At 41.3% G+C, this 25,819-nt stretch overlaps 1 protein-coding gene across 5 annotated transcripts in view; it reads left to right on the top strand.

Moving 5' to 3' along the window:
- The window catches only part of ARHGAP24 (Rho GTPase activating protein 24), a 680,670-nt gene extending 655,651 nt beyond the window's left edge, over positions 1 to 25,019 (top strand). For all 5 annotated transcript variants that reach the window (XM_044304151.1, XM_044304143.1, XM_044304167.1 and 2 more), the window contains 4 exons: positions 12,259 to 12,332; positions 13,543 to 13,664; positions 16,637 to 17,711; positions 24,239 to 25,019. In XM_044304151.1, coding sequence (XP_044160086.1) covers positions 12,259 to 12,332; positions 13,543 to 13,664; positions 16,637 to 17,711; positions 24,239 to 24,482 — 1,515 coding nt within the window. In that variant the 3' untranslated portion in view covers positions 24,483 to 25,019. The remainder of the gene's footprint in view (positions 1 to 12,258; positions 12,333 to 13,542; positions 13,665 to 16,636; positions 17,712 to 24,238) is intronic.
- Positions 25,020 to 25,819: the final 800 nt, after the last annotated feature.

Genomic DNA, 25,819 nt, shown 5'->3' with positions numbered 1-25,819 from the left:
GAGTCTGCATCCAATCTGCAAAAAATGCCCTCAGGATGCATTCACACGGCCATGTCCATTTTGTAGACCGCGAACCGCAGATCCACAAAACACAGGCACCTGCCGCGTGCACCCACATTGCAGTGCGAATCCTTCGACTTCAATGGGTCCGCGATCTGCATGTTGCAAGACAGATATGGCCGTGTGAATGCACCTTAACTATTATGGGTTTGCATTTTTTTCATGCACAGCCAATGGACGAATGTGATGCTATTTCTGGGGAAAAAGTGACTGATCTCATACAACACCTTTAGATATTGCAATGTATCAGTAATTCCCTACTTTATTATTGAGGGGGAAACCCTAAGGCAGCCTTCTGCATTTGTCTAATAAATAAGTCTTTATGCAAATCATTATATGTAGTCTGCCTTCCATAAATTGTGGATCCACAAAATACAGATTTGTCTGTTTATGTTGCATCTACATTTTGTTTCGGACCCTTTAGTGGGTCCGTGGTCTGCATTTAGCGGCCAACTATAGGATATGCGCTGTGTAATTGCCAAATAGATATAAGGATGAGAAAAGCACATGAATCATCCATTTGCTTTCTGCATCTGTATGTCCGTTCCGCTAAAAGAAAGACTATGTCCGGAAAATACGGACCATGGACTCATTGAAGTTTAGGGATATGCAAAAAAAAGTGTGGATGGCACACGGACCGTATCCATATTTTGCAGACTGTCCATCTGCAAAACGGATATGGTCATTATAAAAGGGCAATTGTATGCCTCATTATAGGCAAGCCAGTTACAATGGTCTTGAAAATGTCTCGCTTCCTCCATAGCTTAACGCCTTAAGTACCAGGCCCATTTTTGGTTTTGCATTTTTGTCTTAATAGCCATAACTTTTCTCCATTCAAAATTTTCCGTTCACATAGCCATATGAGGGCTTATTTTATGCAGGATAAGTTGTATCTTTTAAAGGCACCATTTAATTTACCATGTCTGTTATTGGAAAACAGGAAAAAAAATCTTTGTAGGATTAAATTGAAAAAAATAAATCCTCCAAGGCTTTTGGGGTTTTGACATCATGGCCTTCACTGTGCGCTAAAATTGACATAATATCCTTATTCTGCGTCTCAATACAAATACAGCGATACCAAACTTGTAACAAAATGAAAACCTTTGAAAAACATTTATTTTGCATCGTCATATTCAGTATTTTCAATGGGTCTGAAAAAAAAAACAGAAGTTACTCCGTATGCATTCCGTTTATGTAAAGTGCTGCCCATAATTATTCATACCCTTGGCAAATTTTGACTTAAAGTTACTTTTATTCAACCAGCAAGTAATTTTTGTAGGGGAAATGACATAGGTGTCTCCCAAAATATAATAAGAGGATGTACAAGAGGCATTATTGTGGGAAAAACAAGCATTTCTCAGCTTTTATTTACCTTTGAGCAAAAAATGCAAGATGTTCCACACTGTGGAAAATCTCTGAGGAAGTGGTCGGAAGCCAAAAGTGACACCTGTGCTGACCAAGAGGATAGTTAGAGAGGTGAAAAAGAATCCAAGGATCACCACCAAGGCCATCCTGGTGAATCTGGGCTCTGCTGGTGGCAATGTCTCTAGGCAGACAATCCAACGGACACTGCACACTGCTGGGTTCCACGGATGCAGACCAAGGAGGATGCCACTTCTCCAGATAAGGCACACAAAAGCTCGCTTGGCCTTTGCAAAAGCTCATCTGGACAAAGAAGAAGACTTCTGGTCTTCTGTGTTATGGTCAGATGAAACAAAAATTGAATTGTTTGGTCACAAGGATATTTCCTTCATTTGGCGTAAAAAAGGAGGAGAATTCAACCCAAAGAACACCATCCCCACTGTCAAACATGGTGGTGGGAACCTAATGCTTTGGGGGTGTTTTTCAGCCAATGGACCAGGGAACCTAATCACCGTAAACGGCACCATGAAAAAAGAGCAATACATGAGGATTCTCAACGACAACATCAGGCAGTCTGCAGAGAAACTTGGCCTTGGGCACCAGTGGACGTTTCAGCGTGACAATGACCCAAAACACAGCAAAAGTGGTGAAGAAAAACGTTAGCAGACAACAACATTAACGTTTTGGAGTGGCCCAGCCAGAGTCCAGACTTGAATCCAAGATCAGGGTGATGGCAAGAAGACCCTCCAACCTGAAAGATTTGGAGCTCATTGCTAAAGATGAATGGGCAAAAATACCTGTGGAGACATGCAAAAAGCTGGTCTGCAATTATAGGAAGCGTTTGATTGCTGTAATAGCCAATAAAGGATTTTCTATTGATTATTGAGAAGGGTATGAATAATTTTGGACTGTAAATAAAAGCAGAGAAATGTTTTTGTTTCCACAATAATGCCTCCCGTACATCGTCTTATTATCTTTTGGGAGACACCTATGTCATTTCAAGTCAAAAAATTACTTGCTGGTTGAATAAAAGTAAAAGTAACTTTGAGTAAAAATTTGGCAGGGGTATGAATAATTATGGGCAGCACTGTATGTCCGTTCCGCAAAAAAATAGAGCATGTCCTCTTATTGTTTGCATTACGGACAAGGAGAGTACTGTTCTGTTAGGGGCCAGCTATGGCATACGGACATCATCCATATATTTTGCGGATCTGTTTTTTTTTGCGGACTGCAAAATACATATGGACATGTACATGAGCCCTTATTCAATTTTGTTGAAGGAAAGGTGACAAAAAAATGAATTGTGTGGTTTTCATGTTTTTTTTTTCGTTATGGCATTCAATTCTTTACAATAATTTAATAGGTCAGACATTTTCAGACGTGGCGATACATGATATGTTTATTTTTTATTGTTAATATATTTTTATATGTAAAATTGAGAAAGGGAGGGTGATTTAAACTTTTAATATTTAAATGTTGTTTTTTTAACTTTTTCTTACTTTTATAGTAATAACTTTTAATCTTTTGATCCCTTGTCCTATTCACCATAATAGAGATCTATTAGTGTGATTGGGATTCAGAAGCGCTCCCTGCTGAGCTGTGTTTCGTGCACTGTTCAGTAGGGAATTTACCATGGCAGGCCTGGACAGGGCCGGCCTTAGGTGTTCAGGCGCCCTGTGCGAGCTAACCTTGTGGCGCCCCCCCCCCCCCCCCCCCAAAAAAAAATGCTTGTTGCTGGCATCATGGCATAGGCTGGCTGACTATCCAACCAAGTAGTTACCAGCCCTCACACCCCAAAGGCCGGTGTAATGTTATACTTCCCTAGTTCGTGAGATTTCCCTACCCTCGTCACTTCCGGTCGCACCGGACATGACGTGAGGAGGTGTGCAGCATCGCGCAGGCGCACAACGACAGGTTAGGGAAATTTCACAGCAGCGCATGCGCCAGGAGCCTCGCCGGCGGTTAGGGTAGGGAAAAACTATGGGCCAATGCGCAGTGATCGGATGGATGTTTTCAGCTGAACACCGGCCGACACTGCGCATGCACCAGGAGCCTCACCAGCGGTTAGGGAAGGGAAAAATTTACGTACGGGCCAGTGCTTTTTCCCTACCCTAACCGCTGGCGAGGCTCCCAGCGCATGTCGGCCGGTGTCCAGCTGAGAAAATTAATTTCCAATGTAGTATTAATAACTAAACAATTAAATAATAAACATATTGCATTGTCTACTTACCACCAGGACAATAAGATGATCTGGACTCTGGCTGCAGTCTGGCTCTGGGGACTCCATTGTCACTCTCATTATTCCCCCCCCCCCCCCCATTACTCTCATTATTCTCCCCCCATCACTCTCATTATTCTCCCCCCACATCACTCTCATTATTCTCCCCCCCCCCATCACTCTCATTATTCTCCCCCCCATCACTCTCATTATTTCTCCCCCCCATCACTCTCATTATTTCTCCCCCCCCCATCACTCTCATTATTTCTCCCCCCCCCATCACTCTCATTATTTCTCCCCCCCCATCACTCTCATTATTCTCCCCCCCATCACTCTCATTATTTCTCCCCCCCCCCATCACTCTCATTATTTCTCTCCCCCCCCCCCATCACTCTCATTATTCTCCCCCCCATCACTCTCATTATTATCCCCCGCCCCCTCACTCTCATTATTCCCCCCCCCCCTCACTCTCATTATTTCTCCCCCCCATCACTCTCATTATTTCTCCCCCCCCCCATCACTCTCATTATTTCTCCCCCCCCCATCACTCTCATTATTTCTCCCCCCCCCATCACTCTCATTATTTCTCCCCCCCCCCATCACTCTCATTATTCTCCCCCCCATCACTCTCATTATTATCCCCCGCCCCCTCACTCTCATTATTCCCCCCCCCCCTCACTCTCATTATTTCTCCCCCCCATCACTCTCATTATTTCTCCCCCCCCCCATCACTCTCATTATTTCTCCCCCCCCCATCACTCTCATTATTTCTCCCCCCCCCATCACTCTCATTATTTCTCCCCCCCCCCATCACTCTCATTATTTCTCCCCCCCCCCATCACTCTCATTATTTCTCCCCCCCCCATCACTCTCATTATTTCTCCCCCCCCCATCACTCTCATTATTTCTCCCCCCCCCCATCACTCTCATTATTTCTCCCCCCCCCCCATCACTCTCATTATTTCTCCCCCCCCCCCCCATCACTCTCATTATTTCTCCCCCCCCCCCATCACTCTCATTATTTCTCCCCCCCCCCATCACTCTCATTATTTCTCCCCCCCCCCATCACTCTCATTATTTCTCCCCCCCCCCATCACTCTCATTATTTCTCCCCCCCCCCCCATCACTCTCATTATTCTCTCCCCCCCCCCCCATCACTCTCATTATTTCTCTCCCCCCCCCCCCATCACTCTCATTATTTCTCTCCCCCCCCCCCCCATCACTCTCATTATTTCTCTCCCCCCCCCCCCCATCACTCTCATTATTTCTCCCCCCCCCCCCCCCCCATCACTCTCATTTCCACCTCTAGTGTAGCGTGGCCGAGCTCTGTTTGATCCGCGGTACAGGAGCATTTGTTTCCTGTACCCGGCCGGACTGACAGGAAGTGCACACTAAGTGAGCACTTCCTGTCAGTCCGGCCGGGTACAGGAAACAAAAGCTCCTGTACCGCGGATCGAACAGAGCTCGGCCACGCTACACTAACAGCACACAGCAGGCGCAGGCAGGCTCAGCCACTCAGGCGGCGCAGAATGAGGGGCGCCGCCAGCCGCCCGAAGTTTTTTTTTTTTAAACCGCAACGTGCGCCCCCTGCTGAATACAGGGGAGGGGGAGATGGAGGGGGCGGGGGCCCGCCCGCCCCGTGGGAAAACATAAGTGCCGCCATATTACATTGCGGGCTGTCGGCCGCCCGGCGCCCCTGTTGCTATGGCGCCCTGTGCGGCCGCACAGCCCGCACACCCCAAAGGCCGGCCCTGGGCCTGGAAAGCTTTAGAAGCGCCCAGGCTGCTATGGCAACTGATCAGAGCCCCACAATTTCACTGCGTGGGCTCTGATCGGAAGGCTGAGGGAACCACATCCCTTTCCCTAACTCCACAGATGCCATTGTGGTGTTGATCGTGGCATCTGAGGTGTTAAATTATGGGGTTCGGTATGATCGCCGTTTCTTCACCATTATTGCGGCTAGGTGTATGATACAGCCAGCACTTGCCGCAGCAGCCCATTCCATACTTTCGCTACACCACAGTGACGTACCGGTATGTGACAGTGGTTAAAGGCATTAAAGGGGTTTTCCACTTGGTTTCAACATCCTTTAAAATCATTTATGAAGGTAGCTGTAACTTTGTAATCCATTTCTTTTACATTTATTACTCCTATCTTCCATTCTAAACTGTAGTCACATAACCATGTCCATGCAGCTCTTATTTCTTGTGATATTATGTCCATGGGCAGGAGCGAACATACCATATGTGCAACCCAGGAGGTAGGGGGTGAGGGGGGCACTGTTACCTTAAAAGTTGCTATCTGCTGCCTGTTAGACTGACTGAAGAAATTTAATTTTCAGACATCTGCGGATGGCTAGAGAGGCACTGAGGTCGTCTATAGTGAGCGGTTTGAGAGCAAGGGGCCCCTTTGCTAGTCTTGCACAGGGGCTTCTCCTGTCTGTGTCTGCCCTTGTCCATGGGTGTGTCAAAGCAGCAACAGGAGCACTGGTAGGGGAGTGTCTGTGACTAGCTGGGAGGGACGGGCTATAAACTAGCTGAATGTTGTTAGGGGCAGTGCTAGAGCTGTGTCAGAGAAAGGAGAAGTGCATCCTGGGTTTGGTTGGATACAGCGACCGAATGATTTGTTTACATGGGGAAAACTGGTCAGGAGAGTATAATTATAAAAATGGAAAAAGCATGGAGAAGATGTACATGAGGTAACCAATTACATGAACATATCTGTTGAAAACTATAGTTATTCTGGAAACCCCTTTAATAATATAAATGGTTTCAAGTGTGGTGTTTGGAAACAGTTATCCGAAAATAATGATTGTTGGAAATGGACAGAGCCTTGAGTTTTAGGTGGCTCTTTCTGTGTCAGATTTCAAGTCATTAAGGTTACTATAGGGTGGCAGATGTTGCAGTCCATCTTATTGCTTGAGGTGCCTAATGGTTCCTTTAGCAGAGAACAGCAGGGCTATAAGTTAGTGAAAATTGGATGGCCCTGATACTAGTTGCATCAGTTGGAAGATTCTGTTGGCTGGTACTATACATCAGTGGGATCTTGTTTTATCTATGAATGACAATTGATGTTTGTCTAGCATTCCACCTAGCACTGTGCATCATAGGAATGTTAATCTGAAATATGGGTTAGGCTTGATACTCAATAGTTAGCCAAATTCTGCTAATTTGTCTTTTTATCAAGCATCTTTTAATTTTGATTTCATCCAACAGCCAATTTTACCTCCATACCAGGGTCTCTCCCAAATTTAAAAGCCCAGGGAGACCCAAGTTCCCTCTGTTCCTATATTTGTGGACTAATACTATACAAATGTTATGGGTTTTCACTAGAGATGAGCAGACACCTGGATGTTCGGGTTCGACGGGTTTGGCCGAACTTCACAAAAAGTTCGAGTTCGGGACCCAAACTTGACCCCGAACCCCAGTCAACGAAGACCCGAAATTTTGAGCACTAAAATGGCTCTAAAATGTAATGGAAAGGGCTAGAGGGCTGGAAATGGCATCAAAATGTGGTTAAGAGCATGGCAAGTGCTCTGCAAACAAATATGGATAGGGAAATGACTTTAAATAACATAAAATACGTAAAAATAAAAAATGATAATCTTGATCTAGGAGGATGAGGTCTATATGGAGTAGGAGGTTGAGGAGGCGGTGGATGTCGAGGTGTAGGTGGAAGCGGCGGTGGAGGAGGTAGCCTACACTGCTTTTTGGTTTCAAATTTATTTTAATTTTTAAAATGAGGGTACACCCCAAAACATTGGGAAATATAACCTGTGATAACCCCCTCCAGTCGTGCTAAACACACGTTTAGACAATACACTGGCTGCAGGGCAGGCCAGCACCTCCAAGGGGTAAAGGGCAAGCTCAGGCCATGTGCCTAATTTGGAGACCCAGAAGTTGCAGGGGGCAGAACCACCAGTCAGTTCATGTAGGCGTGTGCAAACATACTGCCCCAACATGTTGCACGTCCCCGTGATGTTCACGATCCAATTGGATATCTGCTCTATCAACTTTTGATCTTTTCTGAGCCTACCATGTTGATCACGGTTATCGGCGAATTAGGTTTTCACGCCAGAGAGGGAGCGTGAGAAAGGTAGACCTCATCCAAGAGAGGTCAATGTTTGCAATGGGATAAAGTGGAAATTTTGGACAAGTTATTAAAGCAGAAGGATCGAAGGAAAGGGCCAATTAAAGACGAATTTTAGAAATTTAAGTCCCTGTCACCTATGCAGTTTATTCACGGCAAAAATTGTAAAATGTCAACCCAAGAATGTAACAGAAAAATTAGTGAAATTTATTAAGCTGTCAACTAGGTAGAGCAGGGTATATCACACCCAAAAATAGGTGAATTTTTTTTTTTTTATAAATAGAATAATTATTATAATTATCAGGTATTATAATTATTCTATGTATTTTTTTAAAAAGCAAAGTAATATAATCGCATAGCGAATTAAACTTAGCTGTCTCTATAGTAAACTTTCCTATATGATTGCTAGAATTAGCGAAGTTGATGAATAGGTAGCTAAAATGAAGATGCAGAATACTTCGTTATCTTCGTTTTGTGGAATATGACGAATACATTAATTATATTCGTTTTGTGGAATATAACGAATATATTCGTCATATTTGCTAATTCTACCAAGCCATTGAAGCCATGCGATTAATATAACTCAAAGGAATCGCATGGCGATTTCAACTTAGTAATGCTATATTCCATGCTCATGGAGCGTCCCCATCACCATGGGAACGACTCCATATACTAGAATGTACTGTCGGATTTGAGAATTACGTTGAAATCGCAATTCGATTATTTCAAGTTATAATAATCGAATTGCGATTTCAACTTAGCACTGCTATATTCCATATTAGGATAGAATTAACGAATATGGAATATAGCAGTGTTAAGTTGAAATCGCAATTCGATTATTATAACTTGAAATAATCGAATTGCGATTTCAACGTAATTCTCAAATCCGACAGTACATTCTATTATATGGAGACATTCCCATGGTGATGGGGACGCTCCATGAGCACGGAAGTCGGCAGAAGCGGCAACGGGCACTGACTGGAGCAGCCAGGAAGCCAGGAAAGGAGGGAAGTGGGAAAGGAAAAAATATAACAATAAAAAAAAAAAAAAAAGAATATTTGAAATATCTAATTTATAGCACTATATTCGAAATATTCGTGAATTAGCGAAGTGCCGATATTCGCAAAAAAAATTCGATATTCGAATATTCGCGCTCAACACTACTCTGCACCACCAAATTCAGCACATACGCCAGGCAAGGGATGTGCATCAAACCGGCTACTCCCAGAGCTGCTACGAGATTTCACCCATTATCGCACACCACCAGGCCGGACTTGAGGCTCACTGGCACCAACCACTCATCGGTCTGTTGCTCAAGGCCCATCCACAGGTCCTGCGCGGTGTGGGGTTTGTCCCCCAAACAGAAGTTTTAAAACTGCCTGCTGTCGTTTACCCCTTGCTGTGCTGAAGTTGGTGGTGAAGGTGTTATGCTGACCGTGAGAGGAGCCGGTAGAGGATGAGGAAGCGGAGTAGGAGAAGGAAGCAACAGGAGGCAAACTGAAGCGCCCTGCAATTCTCGGTGGTGGAAGGACATGCGGCAAACTGCTATCCGCCTCAGGCCCAGCCGCCACTGCATTTACCCAGTGTGCTGTTATGGACATATAACATCCCTGACCGTGTTTACTGGTCCACGTATCCGTAGTGAGGTGCACCTTGCCACAGATGGCGTAGCGCAGTGCTCATCTGACTTGGTCCCCCACTTGGTTGTGCAGGGAAGTGATGGCATGCCTGGAAAAGTAGTGGCGGCTGGGCACGACATACTGTGGGACAGCCATCTCCATAAGGCTTTTAAAACTCTCTGTCTCCACCAGATGGAATGACAGCATTTCAAAGGCCAGTAATTGCCAGGGATCGTGGGTGGGTAGGGGGGTACTTCCTCTTCCTCTCCAGTGTTTGGGAGATGGAGAGCTGAACCCTTCCGTGGGACATTGTGGAGATGCTTGGTGACCCAGATGGTGGTGTTGCTGGCAGATCCGCTGTTTGCGGGGTGGCAGATGGAACTGTCACTCCAGAGGTGGATGAAGAGGCCGAGACTGCAGCAGAAGAGGAAGCAGGAGGAGCCAGAGACCTTTCTTGGTTTTTGAGGTGTTTACTCCACTGCAGCTCGTGCTTTGCACTTAGATGCCTGGTCATTCAGGTTGTGCTCAGGTTGAGAACGTTTATGCCTCGCTTCAGGCTCTGATTGCACAGCATGCAAACCACTCGTGTCTTGTCGCCAGCACATTGTCTGAAGAACTGCCACGCCAGGGAACTCCTTGGTTTCTGTCCCTTGCTGCGGTGGGCAGTAGCAGGCGTACTATCTAGGAGACGGAAGCGCCACTTTTGCACCCTGCTCCCTCTTCTGCTGTGCTGGTGGCTCTGTGCGACCACCCCCTCTTCCGCCGAACTACACAGGTCACTCCCATGACCTTGATTCGATGTGGGGTCGAGGACCTCATCGTCCTCCACATCATCTTCCACCCAGTCTTCACCCCTGCCCTCCTTTTTGGTCTGCACACTTTCGAAAGCCCCAGCAGTTGGCACCTGTGTTTTGTCATCATCCGAGACGTGCTGCAATGGTCCTCCCATGTACTCATCTTGAAACATAAGTGGTTGGGCATCGGTGCACTCAATCTCTTCCACTTCTGGGGTAGGGCTAGGTGGATGGCCCTGGGAAACTCTGCTAACAGAGTCATCAAAAAGCAGAAGAGACTGCTGCATGACTTGAGGCTCCAACTGCTTGGCTGATTTGCAAGGGGGTGAGGTGAAAGACTGATGGACATCGGCTGCAGGTGCCAACTCTGATCTTTCAGCAGGAGACTGGGTGGGAGACATTGTGAAGGAACTGGAGACACTGTCAGCAACCCAATCTACTATCGCCTGTACTTGTTCTGGCCTCACCATTCGTAGAGCCGCATTAGGCCCGACCAAATACCGCTGCAGGTTCGGTCGCCTACTCACACCTGAGGAAGGTGTTTCACTTGTGCATGTAGCTGGCACAGATTGACCACGTCCTCTCCCTGCAACAGGAGCTCCACCAGCAGCACTACGACCGGGGCCACGTCCCTTATTTGACGCTCTCCTCATATTTCTCAAATTTAGGATCTTGCCCTAAATAGGTGTTTTTCTAATAGCAGAATAGAACTACAGTATGTAAAGGGTGTATCTCACACATACAGATGTAGACTAAGCCGCAATTTAAGATTTTTGCCCAAAATTTGTGTTTTTCTAATAGCAGAATAGAACCACAGTATCTAAAGGGTGTTTCTCTCAATGACATATGCAGCAAAGGCTGCAAAATTTAGTTTTTTTGCCCAAAATGGGTGTTCTTTTTATAGCAGAATAGAACCACAGTATCTAAAGGGTGTATCTCACAATGACATATGCAGCAAAGGCTGCAAAATTAAGTTTTTGGGCCAAAATGGGTGTTTTTTTTTACTAACAGAATATGACAGCTGTATATAACACTTGAATTTCACACGTGCAGATGCAGAAAGGGCTGTAAAATTGTGTATTTTGCCCAAAAAGGGTGTTTTTTAAAACTCAGAAAATTATAGCTGTATTTCTAGCTTAAATTGCACACTGCCTAATGCGGCAGAGGCCCAAGATGAAGGTTATTGCCAAAAATGTGTGTTTTTTCAAAGCCAGAAAATTATTGAAGTATTTCAAACTTGGATTTAAATGTCACAAAAGCACATATGCAGTGCTGGTGCACTGAGCTTGCATAAAATAGCCGCAGCCGCCCACCTAACAGACGGATAAAAGTTATTTTTCTCTGTCACTGGGCTCAGGGCAGGGTAAACAGATTGTGCACTGCAGCCACACAACTAAACCTATGTAGATCGCTGAGTTCAATTGGAGTTCTGATTAAAGATTCTGTCCTATTCTCTCCCTCACAGCAGCAGCATCCTCTCCCTACACTAGTAACAGCAGAGTGTACAAGTACAAGCAGCACTACGTGACTCCAGCTTATATAGAGGCTGGGTCACATGCTGCACTGGCCAATCACAGCCATGCCATTAGTAGGCATGGCTGTGATGGCTTCTAAGGGCACACAGTTAAACGCTTGTTGATTGGCTGCTCTGCAGCCTTTCAAAAAGCGCTAAGAAATTGCCGAAAACCGAAGCCGAACACGAACTTTTACAGAAATGTTCGGGTCTGGGGTCCAAAAATCCTAAAGTTCGGTACGAACCCATACTTTACAGTTCAGGTTCGCTCAACCCTAGTTTTCACCTTTAGATCCAGGAACATCAAGCTCTGCTTGTCTCCTATTTTAGTGTCTGTGGTGTGGGAGTTCTGTGAAGAGACAAGATAAGAGTGTTAATGCTGCTGCACATAACAAGAAATAGTCAAAATGTACAAGTCTCGGGCCTAAAAGTAATTGTAGGTTATTGTTGGGTTTTTGGAATCATTGATGCAGAGATTATGTGCAATTACAATATAAAAGGAAAAGCAGAGGACATAATTAAACCCCCACAAGTCATTTTTCACAGTTTTCTGTTTTATTTAGAATATTCTTCAGAATGATGTTCATTTATTTTACTTTACAGGGAGTGGCCGAACTAGTGAAACAAGTGAAAAGCATTCCAACAGTAAATTACAATCTATTGAAGTACATTTGTAGGTAAGATTTGTATTTAACACATAAGCAATAAAAATTTGGTAACCTATTATTGTATAAAAAAATTCATGTTAACCTATTTTTAATGAAATCCTCAAGGGACTTATGTAGGGATCATTATGGACAGAGACTTTTTTTAAAGTATACCATGACAATTTCTCCCTTTTTTATTGATAAAATAAAAAAGAACTTAAACAGTAGATAGAATTCACTTTTTCTTTGGTAATTTTTTAAAGTTAGTGTTCCAAGCCTTTTGTATACATTGCAGATGTTCCCTTGCCTTATGAAACATCAAGATATAAATTTGAGATTTTCGAGATTAATATGGACCGGAAAACAAGCAATGGTATTAATGTTAAAGCATACCAGGGTTTTATAAATATATAAAAAATTGCATAATGGCTGTGCTTCATTTTACAATTATAACTGTGTAGGAACAGGTCTTTGGGGCTTCCCTAATGTCTCCTCAGCCATATTTCATGTTTCTGCTGCACAGCCAAATGCATTTCTCTTACAAGCAGTGAGTGTCTTCCATCTATGGAATTTGCCAGCACTGTACTGCTGTGACCTCGCTTCCATTACTTCCTACTATATTTGTTTTATTTTAGGGAGCTCAGAAAGGAGTGGGAATTCAGACTTACAGACACACATGCACTTCTCTGCTCTTCAAAAAGCTGTGTAGAGGCAGTGCATCTATCAAGCTCGGGAGCTCAGCTAGCTCTGACACAACCCCATTTCCTGTGAAACCATCTCTGTTAGTAGAGACGGATCTATCCCAACAACATTCAGCAGACTGAAAATTAGGAGGAAGTCGTCGTCCCCCCGTCCCCCCCTCCTAGTGGCCATAACTTTACTGCATTTTTTTCTTTTTTAGGTGAATGCAGGCACTTTTTTTTTTTTAAATGAAGTGATTCAGAAATTTGCTAATTACACCATTTTCTATTAAATCAAATTGCATGATAGCACAGTGGCTCTTTAAGAATGGGTAACCCATTGACGTGTGGTACTTGGAAGCCATTTTTACTTTACACTTGTTCTGATGACTACAATGCAGCATAATGTAAGCGACAGAGCTGTCAGTAACTAACCTCTACAATTTCACAATTTCTGTAAACATAGACCTTAGATTGTCTGTATCTTCTTTGACTGAAAGATAAAAAGAAGTTGTGTATATGTAACCAAAAACATCTTGATTTTTTATTATATGTGCTAGGTTTCTGGATGAAGTTCAGTCATATTCTGGGGTAAATAAAATGAGTGTACAGAACCTAGCTACAGTATTTGGTCCCAACATTTTGCGTCCGAAGGTGGAGGATCCTATGACTATAATGGAAGGTAAGTTAGATGCAAACATTTTACAGTGTGGTCAACATTTTCTGTATTAAATAGGTTTATATATATTTGATGGGATTCATCAGGAGAACTATTAGATGATCTAATATATCCTTTATTCCTGAAATAGCATTATATTTGGTCACTTACTGTGTAGAAGCACCTACTAGTTTATCTCTATTAGGACTTATTGTTAGTGACAGATATACTTTAATGAAGCATATGTCTGGTATACTAAAAAGTTAAATGTTTGTGTAGACAGAACATATGATATCATTGTTAGACTGCTGTACATGCCAGCATATTAGCATATTCTACTGCTTTAATAATCTTATAGGAACCACATTCTGCAATCTATATTGTCTTTATTTTGCATCACAGGAAAGATTCTGTATCAGAAAAAAAGTCAGCTTATTTATTTTGAAGATAATATACCTGCTGAAGGCATAAATGCAGAACTTGTAGGGGATTTGGATTAGAGATGTGTGAGAAAGGGAGGGAAAGAAAAATTAAAGCTTATTTGAATATCTTTCTCAGAAACCCAGTGATATGCAAATTACCTTTCCTTCCAAAAGGAAAAGAAAGCTAAGACTCTGTGATACCAGCATATGTAAGATTGCTAATATGCTATTGTTTGACCTATAGTACTCCTAATGTGCTCTCCATAAGGAGAAATAGCTTCCCCCTGGGACCCCAACCAAGGCCTCTCAGGAAGCTAACCTAGTTTTCTTTGTTAGGCTCTGACAATAGAAGAGATGTTTGTTTGTACATGACAGTTTTCTTTTCCTTTTGGAAGGAAGAATGGTTTGAACATCTCTTTCCAGGACAGTGTTACATGGAGAGATTTAGTTTTAAGTGAAGACTGAATTGCATGTCTCTTTTCCAGGAGAGCATTATGCATTTCTCTCTCTCTCTCTCTCTCTCTCTCTCTCTCACTCTCTCACTCACTCACTCACACTCTCTCTCTCTCTTTCTTTCTCTCTCTCTCTCTGATTCGTGTACAACTCAAACTGAATTTTTTAAAGAATTTAGTTAATCAGACCTAAAATGAATTTTAAGAAATTTGCTCATCTTCATTTCAGATCATTGATCTTGTGGTCTGAGAAATTTATGTTCTACTAAAGACTTTAGTTACAAGCACATCATTAAGATTCCATGCAAGAATTTGGCTTATTAGCTTAGAAGATCATGGACTGCCTATATCCCTAATCCAAATAAACTGAATGATAAGTAGCTACATTTTAATGGCATATAATATACACTGCCTGACCCAAAAAAAGGTCAGCTGACAATAAGTTATTTAACCCCAACTGGTGCAATGAGTCGATTCTCATTTCTTAAACAACCATGTCGAAAGACACATCTCGTGGTCGTGGAAAAGATGTTAGTCTGTTTGAGAAGGGTCAAATCGTTGGCATGCATCAAGCAGAGAAAACATCTAATGAGATTTCAGAAACTACTAAAATTGGGTTAAGAACTGTCCAACGCATTATAAAAACTGGAAGGATAGTGGGGACCCATCTTATTCGAGGAAGAAATGTGGCAGGGAAAAAAATCCTGAATGATCGTGATCGGCGATCACTTAAACGTTTGGTGAAATCAAATCGAAGAAAACAACAGTAGAACTCAGGGCTATGTTTAATAGTGAAAGTAAGAGCATTTCCACACGCACAATGCGAAGGGAACTCAAGGGATTGGGAATGAACAGCTGTGTAGCCGTAAGAAAAATACTAATCAGTGAGGCAAACCAGAAAAAATTTGCTATGGAGCATAAAGATTGGACTCTGGAGCAATGGAAGAAGGTCATGTGGTCTGATGAGTCCAGATTTACCCTGTTCCAGAGTGATGAGTGAATCAGGGTAAGAAGAGAGGCAGATGAAGTGATGCACCCATCATGCCTAGTGTCTACTGTACTAGCCTTCAGGGGCAGTGCTATCTTGGGTTGCTGCAGTTGGTCAGGTCTAGGTTCAGCAACAGTATTTGCTCCAAGAATTAGGTCAGCTGACTACCTGAACTTACTGAATGACCAGGTTATTCCATCATTGTTTTTTGTCTTCCCTGATAGCACGGGCATATTCCAAGATAACAATGCCAGGATTAATCGGGCTCAAATTGTGAAAGAGTGGTTCAGGGAGCATGATACATCATTTTTACACATGGATTGGCCACCACAGACTCCAGAACTTAACCCCATTGAGAATCTTTGGGATGTGCTGGAGAAGGCAGACTCTACCATCATCAATGCAAGATCTTGGTGAAAAATTAATGCAACACTGGATGGAAATAAATCTTGTGACATTGCAGAAGCTTATTGAAACAATGCCACAGCGAATGTGTGCTATAATCAAAGCTAAAGGCTTTTTTTGGGGACAGGCAGTGTATGTAGTAGCCAATATATCATGCATGCTATACGAAATAAGATTACAATTTCCCTAGTCTTTTTATATCAGCTACTCATGGTTTTTAAGATGTCTGCTTGCAGTCAATGAATAAGGGCTTATCAGTATGTCTTTAAGTATGTCTTTGGAGTGTGGAAGGAAACCGGAGTACCCAAAGAAAACCCGCGCAAACACGGGGAGAACATGCAAACTCCATGCAGATGTTGTCCTTGGTAAGATTCGAACCTAGGATCCCAGCACTGCAAGGCACCAGTGCTTACCACTGAGTGTCCCAGTTATGGATTTCACCCATATATACAGTACTCCAGTTACACAGTGCACCCATATTTACAGTAATTGGCGGAGAGTGCCTCATGCCTTCTTCTTGTTCCAGTAGTGTTCAACAGAAAGTGACTTCTGAGCAGCCAATCAGTGGCTGTTCACAAGTCAATTCCTCATTCTGCAGGGGTCTTAAGAATCAAAGGTGATGTCTGGGCGCCAATCCCCATCACATATGCTGTGGCCAGACTAAATATGCCACTCTGGTTATGTAATTGTGCACATGATATAACCAAAATTGTTTTCATTTTTTTGCAGGTACAGTTGTGGTTCAGCAGTTAATGGCAGTGATGATAAGTGAACATGAAATACTTTTCCCCAAAGATGGAGACACCCAAACTCAAATTGGACAAGAGAAGAGCAACAATAATAATGAATCACAAAAGAAAATGATTTTAGGGCAAATACAAAACAAAGAGAACAATAACACAAAGGATATAGCAGTGAGACGTTGTTCATGGGAGAAAGCTGATTCTCCCCAAAGGTCCAGTGTTGACAATGGTTCTCCCACTGGACTGTCAGGAAGCAAATCTAATAGCCCAAGGAACAGCATTCACAAACTTGATGTTACCCGAAGTCCACCACTAATGGTGAAAAAAAATCCAGCATTTAATAAAGGTAGTGGAATTGTCACAAATGGGTCCTTCAGCAGCTCAGTGGAAGTGCATGACAAGCATCACTCATTACCTAATGCTACCTTACAGGCTAGAAGAACCTCTTCTCTAAAGAGTTCGGGAACAAAAATGGGTACCCACAGTGTACAAAATGGAGCAGTCAAAATGGGAGTGTCCAGTACAGACACAATGAGCAATGCTTTGAACAGTCGGACCACAAGTTGGCTTCCCAATGGGTATGTCACATTAAGAGATAACAAACAGAAGGACTGCACTGCTGAATCAATGCAACAGCACAGGTTGTCTACGTATGATAATGTCCAGCAACAGTTCTCTATAGTGAACTCTGATGACAAGCAAAGCATAGACAGTGCAACATGGTCTACATCATCGTGTGAAATATCCCTTCCTGAAAACTCCAATTCCTGCCGCTCTTCTACAACTACTTGTCCAGAGCAAGACTTTTACTGTGGAAATTTTGAAGACCCAGTTTTAGATGGCCCTGTTAATGAGGATATTAACAATCCAGCGGACTTTGAGACCAAATTCGACAGGAGAAGTGCCGGAGGCCGCAGTAGCAGGGCTACCAGCAGTAGTGACAACAGTGAGACCTTCGTAGTCAGTAATTCAAGTAATCACAGTGCACTGCACAGCCTTGTGTCAAGTTTGAAGCAGGAAATGTCAAAACAAAAAACGGAGTATGAAACACGAATAAAAAGGTATTATTGATATGATGTATTGCGTTTATAAAGCAATAGTATTCTCCCAAAATTGATAGCATATATGGAAGACAGTAATATGCCAGATATCGTAACTTAGCATAAATTCAAGAATATCTGGTCATACTTAAAGGGTTTCTCCGGGAATTATAAAAATAATAATACTTAAATATTACTTTATTATAAATATATTCCCAAATGCCTTTCATTTGTTATAATAGTTTGTTTTGTCTAAGGAGCAATCATTTAGAGAAATAAATTGTCCGCCGTCCTATTAGTACACACAAAACCTCTTCTAATCACAACACTGAGGTAAAGAGCTGCCTCAGTCTCCTCTCTGCTTTGTTTGTCTGGGATTATTATCCTGAATACAGATGATAAGATCTTCAGCTGAATCTCTGAAGGAATGGAGTTCACGAGGAGACATGAAGTAAAGAGAAGACAGACAGGACAGACTGTGGTAATGTGTTGCTGTGGTAATGGAGACTTCATACAAGTGCTGCTGCTCATTATCTACACCCCTACCTCCTCTCTGTACTTCTTATCTCCTCATTAACTCCATTCTTACAGAGATTCAGCTGAAGATCATATTAAACTGTATACAGGATCATAACCCCTGACAAATAGGAGATGAGGCAGCTCTTTAGCTCAGTGTTGTTAAGTAACTTGTCCTCCTGTGTGAAAAGGACAGGTTTTGTGTGTACTAATAGGATGGCGGCCATTTTATTTCTCCTGATGATTGCTTCATAGACAAAATGAGCCATTATAACTAATGAAAGGTATTTGGGAATATATTTTTAATAAAGTAATATTTAAGTATTTAATTTTTTTTTAATTCCCGGAGAACCCCTTTAGAGAGGATTTCCACCAAAACATTTAAAATGGCCCTGTACTAGTAAATCAAAAGTTAAAGGGGGTGTTTCACTTCATCAAATGGAATTTATCATGTAGACAAATTTAATACAAGGCACTTACTAATGTACTGTGATTGTCCATAACGTCTCCTTTGCTGGCTTGATTAATTTTTCATCACATTATGCCCTGCTTGTTTCCATGGTTATAACCACCCTGTAGTCCAGCAGTGGTGGCCAAGCTTGCACCTTTTTCTATTATGTGCAAGCACCAATGCTTCTGGATTGCAGGGTGGTTGTAACCATGGATACGAGCCGTGTATAATGTGATGGAAAAATGAGTCAAGCCAACAAAGGAGGCAATATGGAAAATCACAGTACATTAGTAAGTGCCTTATATTGACTTTATCTATGTGATATATGCCATTTCCTGAAGTGAGACAACCCCTTTAAAGCAACAGCCAAAGTTTGGACATTATATTTATTTACTTACATTCACATTTTTATATTTTTTTGCAGTGGCTGCAGGAAGTACAGACACATTGCTTGTCACCATTCATTAATTTCTCAGAAACTGAGAATAAAAGGGTTATATTATGATGCCATTTCTTTAATTACATTTAGCTTGTTGTACCTTTATAAATTTATAAATAACATTGGTAATTTGACAACTAATAAGGCTATTATTACTAATATCAGTTTTGTAAAAAAAAAAAAAAATGTGAACTTGTTGAAATCTCTATGTGAAGTGAAGAAAAATTTAATTCCAAACTTGTCTGCAGCACTACCTTTTGATTTACTAATATATGGGTTAGAGATGAGCAAACTTCTTGAAAACCACTTTGGGTCTGAATTGATTGTACGCGAATCAGAGAGAGAAACTTAATTCTCATCTAGAAAGGAAATGTGCAAATCAGTTCTCCTTCCAAAAGGCAAAGAAAAATGAGTGTCCCCATATGACACTTATCTGGTATAAAAAAAAAATAAAATAAAAAAAAAATAAAAATAAAGGGTCTTTATCAGAGCAGAAAAATGTGGTTTTGCTAGCTGGGAGGTCTTTGTTCGGGGTCTGGGGGGGGGGGGTTCATTATGGAGAGAACCTAGTATGTGTGAGGAGCATTGCAGGCTTTAGCTTTCTGGGAAAAAAATATGCAAATTAGCACATCTTACATCTGCTGGCATCAGATGGGTTTGGCTTTCTTTTCCTTTTGGAAGGGAAGCCAATTTGCATATCTTTGGGTTTCTGAGAAAGATATTCAAATTGGCTTAAAGAGGCATAAGGGCAATCACCTGGAAAGAGCTGCTTAACACTCTTTTTTTATTTTTGAAGGAAGAGTTATTTTGTATGTCTCTTTACCAGAGAAGTGTTACACGGGGGCACTCAGTATTCTTTTCTATTTAGAAGGAGAAAGAATTAGCATTTCTTTTTATTGGGACGGATTCCAAATCAATTTGCTCATCTTTAATATGGGCATTTTTACATTTTGGGTAGAAATCCTTTTTAGTCATGTCAAGGGAGTACATATCATAGAGCTAGCCCATGTAATTGCTATGGGGCACTTGGAGAGGTGGAGCTAGTCCAGGTTTGCCTCATCTCCATTGCTATTAAGTAGCAAGAATCTGGACATGATTCCCCTTTTTTTTTAATCAGATATTTGTATTTGTCTTTTTCAATAACATGTAAAGAACAACAATAACCCCCAGAAAGCCCTCCCACCTCCCATCCCTCCATCCTCCTTCCCATAGCCCTGTGACCAAGAAGGTCCAAAGTCCATGCATCTAGCAGTGAGTCTGGCAGTAGATCATCATGCACAATCATACGCATAATGTACCCAATATACATTTACACACACCCCATATACATGTCACATAAACTCAATATCCATAGTAAAATATCACCTTGTGTCTTATCCTAAGGGCCATATATATCTCTGTAATGCTGCATCCAGGAAAACCAAACCACCTCAAATTTTTCAATGGCTACTTCTCCATTTGAACCAAATTGAGTACTCTAGCCACCAGTTTATGTATCGTCGGTGGTGTTATGTCTATCCAGTGGAACGCAATGTTTTTCCTAGCTTGATATAGGATCCGTCCAATAGCCAGCTTCTTTTTTGCCATACCTGGCAGAACCTCAAAGTATCCTAGTATACACAGTAAGGGTGCAACATCAAAGCTTACATTAAAGACAGCGTTTATTAGTTCTATGACCTCTGTCCAATACCGTCTCAGCCTCGGACAGTTCCACATGAGATGAATTAGGTCCGCACTGGAAATGTTGCACCTTGGGCAAAGGTCGTTGTCCCTATATCCCATTTTGTTAAGGACCACTGGCGTTCTGTATACCCTGTGTAGTAGATACACTTGTGAGACTCTATGCGCTTCACTAACAGCCAGCAGCGGGCAGTCCCCTAACACTCCTTCCCACTGTTCCTCAGTTAGGGCGGATATGTCAGTTATGATTCCCCTTTAGAGAGGAATTGAATTGTTCACTGGTTCATGCTGCTCATCTGTAATATTTAATATTTTCACTATAAAGGTCCTTTTACACTGGCAAATGATCACGTCAGTTATTGGGAATGAGCGCTTGAAGAAATACTTGTTCCCAAAAATTGTCCTATATAAAAGGTGCCACAGCAAACGTTCTTTCACAGGGTGATTGTGTCTTTTGGCAAACAACTAAAATCATTGCTTCTGTGCACCAGATAATACTGTATAATCTGCTGCTCAGGAACAATGATTTTCTATGGGGATAAGTTACTATATAGTGGAAGTGATTGCTGCATGTAAATGCAGCACTCATCTCCACTAATGATCATTCATTTATTGGAAGCATTTTGTTTGTTCCTGATAATTGCATGAAGCATGTTTGTGTAAAGGATCTTTATGCAAATGTAGAACTGTCTAGATATTGGAAATTATTGTATTTTAAATTATTGGACAAAAAACTGAATGTTTAAATGGCTCTGACCTTTAATATTGAGACAATTCCTTTCAAACTGTGTTCATTAATCAACAGATCACCCAAGCTATTGCTCCCATCAAGCCCAACAAACAACTGATTTTGTCAAGGGAAGCTGTGGGCAGCCAAGCATTTAGCTACTGCAGGGAAAATGTAGTTTCACATGGCAGCCATTCAGATGAATGGCGCCCATGTGACACAAAGACAGCTCAGGTTTGCCAGAACATTAGCTGCTTGTATCAAGATGCACTCTATATGGTGTATAGAATTGGCCCCAGAGTAGGGGACCCTCTCTATGAAGTACTAAAGGTATATTTGGACAGGGGTTGTCTGTGAAACAAAACCTCTTTAACTGTATATGTCTCTACATTTTCTTTTTTTGTTCCATATAATTTATACATTTTCAGAAACACAAATAAAAATAAACACAAACAGAAAATACGCTAAGAGCATCATAACTAAATAGAACTATCCAAACTGTATCATCGACCCCCCCCCCCTAAATAAAATGTAATTAATATTTTAATAATCTCTCTAACCCATTTTGACAATTACTTTGGAACCTGAACCTATCCATCAATCAAAAATGTCCCACATTCCACGTATTTCTTCAAATTTTGCCAATTTATCAAATCTAACTGAATGTAATCTTTCATCACACTTAATTAAATGTATCCTCTCTATTAAATCCCTTAAGAACAGAACTCTTTCAATTCGTGCCAGGTATGTTTTTCCAGCTGCCAGTATATGCTCAATCAAATTATTAATTTTCTTGGGAACCAAAGTTCATTCCCAATAGATACACTTCAAGGTCACTAGTGTTCCTACTACTTTATACAACATCTCTCAAACTTCCCTCCAGAACCTACGTACTATATATCACAATCCCATTACATACAGTGGATATAAAAAGTCTACACACCCGTTAAAATGTCAGGTTTCTGTGATGTAAAAAAAATTCGACAAAAATAAATAATTTCAGAACTTTTTCCACCTTTAATGTGACCTATAAACTGTATCACTCAATTGAAAAACAAACTGAAATCTTTTAGGTGGAGGGAAGAAAACAAAATAAACAAAAATATTGTGGTTGCTTATAACTGGGGATGCAGCTGTGTTCAGAATTAAGCAATCACATTGAAAATCATGTTAAATAGGAGTCAGCATACACCTGCCATCATTTAAAGTGCCTCTGATTAACCCCAAATAAAGTTCAGCTGCTCTAGTTGGTCTTTCCTGAAATTTTCTTAGTCGCATCCCACAGTTAAAGCCATGGTCCACAGACAGCTTCCAAAGCATCAGAAGGATCTCATTGTTAAAAGGTATCAGTCAGGAGAAGGGTACAAAATAATTTCCAAGGCATTAGATATACCATGGAACACAGTGAAGACAGTCATCATCAAGTGGAGAAAATATGACACAACAGTGACATTACCGAGAACTGGACGTCCCTCCAAAATTGATGAAAAGACGAGAAGAAAACTCATCTAGGAGGCTACCAAGAGGCCTACAGCAACAGTAAAGGAGCTGCAAGAATATCTGGCAAGTACTGACTGTGTGGTACATGTGACAACAATCTCCTGTATTCTTTATATGTCTGGGCTATGGGGTAGAGTGGCAAGACGAAAGCCTTTTCTTACGAAGAAAAACATCCAAGCCAGGCTACATTTTGAAAAAAACACTCTGAAATCTGAAGTCTCCCAAAAGCATGTGGGAAAAGGTGTTATGGTCTGATAAAACCAGGGTTGAACTTTTTGGCCATAATTCCAAAACATATGTTTGGAGCAAAAACAACACTGCACATCACCAAAAGAGCACCATACTCACATTGAAGCATGTTGGTGGTAGCATCATGCTTTGGGGCTATTTTTCTTTATCTGGAACTGGGGCCTTAGTTAAGCTAGAGGGGATTATGAAAAGTTCCAAATACCAGTCAATATTGGCACAAAACCTTCAGGCTTCTGCTAGAAACCTGAACATGAAGAGGAACTTCATCTTTCAGCATGACAACGACCCAAAGCATACATCCAAATCAACAAAGTAATTGCTTCACCAGAAGAAGATTAAAGTTTTGGAATGGCCCAGCCGAGCCCAGACCTGAATCCGATTGAAAATCTGTGGGGTGATCTGAAGACGGCTGTGCACAGGAGATGCCCTCGCAATCTGGAGTGTTTTTGCAAAGAAGAGTGGGCAAATCTTGCCAAGTCAAAATGTTCCATGCTGATAGACTCATACCTAAAAAGACTGAGTGCTGTAATAAAATCAAAAGGTGCTTGAACAAATATTAGTTTAAGGGTGTGCACACTTATGCAACCATATTATTTTATTTTTATATTTTTTCTTCCCTCTACCTAAAATATTTCAGTTTGTTTTTCAATTGAGTGGTACAGTTTATAGGTCACATTAAAGGTGGAAAAAGTTCTGAAATGTTTTATCTTTGTTTCATTTTTTTATATCCACTGTATGCTTTAATGTTCCTTTCTCACCAAACCACCCGCTATAACATTTATCATTATTCGTATCCTGGCTATTCTACGTGGAGTCAAATAAGCTCTATGATATTGACTGTATATTTTCTAATGAATCCATAATCATGTGCAAACCCTTAGCCTTCAATTAAGTCCCTCACAATCCAGGCTGAGAATGTGATTTATCTATATCTTATATTGGCTATTAAATACCCATGTTACTCACCACATTTTGTTTTTCTTCAGCCTGGAACAAAGAAATCTAACTCTGGAGACAGAAGTTCTTTCCTTGCATGAAGAATTAGAACAAGAGAAGAAAAAATACACAATGGTAGAAATTAAAATGAGGAATGCAGAACGTGCAAAAGAGGATGCAGAGAAAAGAAATGATATGTTGCAAAAGGAGATGGAGCAATTTTTCTCAACCTTTGGAGACCTGACAGTTGAACCTCGTAGACCAGAAAGAGGGAACACAATATGGATTCAATGAAGTGGCCCACAGTATGTTGGACAGTAAGACGTAGCTGTAGATTTCTATGGAAAGGGTAGGTAGGTGGCTGGTCACCTGATATTCCTATTACTTGGTACTCTCTGAAAGGAAAGAGACTACAACTAACCAACATCTTAAGCAGTATCCGCCTAACAGAGTCTATTCTATTACATGCTCCATAATGCTACTGTTAAGTGTTACAACTGGATGTGTGTACATAGATAAAAACAAAGTGTTATGTTATAAAAGCTGAATTATAATAATGCAAGTATTGTATTTAAAATGGCAAATTGATATGTTGTTGCAGTCAAGCTTTATATGAAGTCTATATACCCTCGCACTTAAACATAATACAATATTTTTGCGCATTGTGCTACCATCAGCTTATTTTGTATATTAATTGTTAATTCCTGTGTTGACAGGGAATGAACAAAGAAAAATCACATAGGATGATACTTTGATATGATGTTTGTGCCAACCAACTTGCCTATGACCAAAAGAGAGTGTACAGAATTTTATAAAGCATTACAAAAAGATGGGTCATGCCTGAGTCCCTTTTTTTATTTACAAAATCTGATTTTTGTTGCTATATTTAAAAAAAAAAGGAAAGGAAAAAATATTGGATATCTTTTAGATAAATCTTAAAATATTTCATTAGTAAATTATTTTGACTTATCTGCCTGTACTGAGCTAGCAACTACATGAATACTTAGGGGTGGGATGGGGGGGGGGGGACTCCATATAAATTTTTATGAAGTTAGAATGAGATGACAAATGATCCTGTAGATATGATGTGTAGGTGTCCCAATACTTTTGTCCATAAAGTGTACGTCAACAGGGATTGCAATTTTTGTACTGATAGGCTTGCTCTAAGCTATTTAAAGGGGGTTTTCGCGATTACTATGGTTTTTACCAGATAAGCCACTGTAGATGTTTACCTCATGTACATCTTCTCCATGCCTTTTTAAAAAAATTTGGACTCTCCTGATCCGTTTTCACCATGTAAACAAATCATTCTGTTGCTGTATCCAACCAAACCCATGATGCACTTTTCCTTTCTCTGCAACAGACCTAGCACCACCAATAACAATGCTCAGATAGTTTATAGTTCCTCCTACCCAGCCACACTCCCCTATCACTGCTCCTGTTGCAGCTATGACACGTCCATAGACATATATTCACGGATTGATCGATATAAGTGGGTAGTGTGTCTCTAATAAATTACTTTCACGGAAAGGCGAGGCTCTAAAAGAACTAATCTTTATCAAATGCAAAATAGATAAACATAACAACATTTGGGGTAATATCTTTACCCTCAAAAAACTAAAACAGAACAC

Source organism: Bufo gargarizans, chromosome 1, assembly GCF_014858855.1.
Source record: "Bufo gargarizans isolate SCDJY-AF-19 chromosome 1, ASM1485885v1, whole genome shotgun sequence".
NCBI classification, from domain to species: domain Eukaryota; kingdom Metazoa; phylum Chordata; class Amphibia; order Anura; family Bufonidae; genus Bufo; species Bufo gargarizans.
This window is presented reverse-complemented; position numbering and strand designations above follow the sequence as displayed.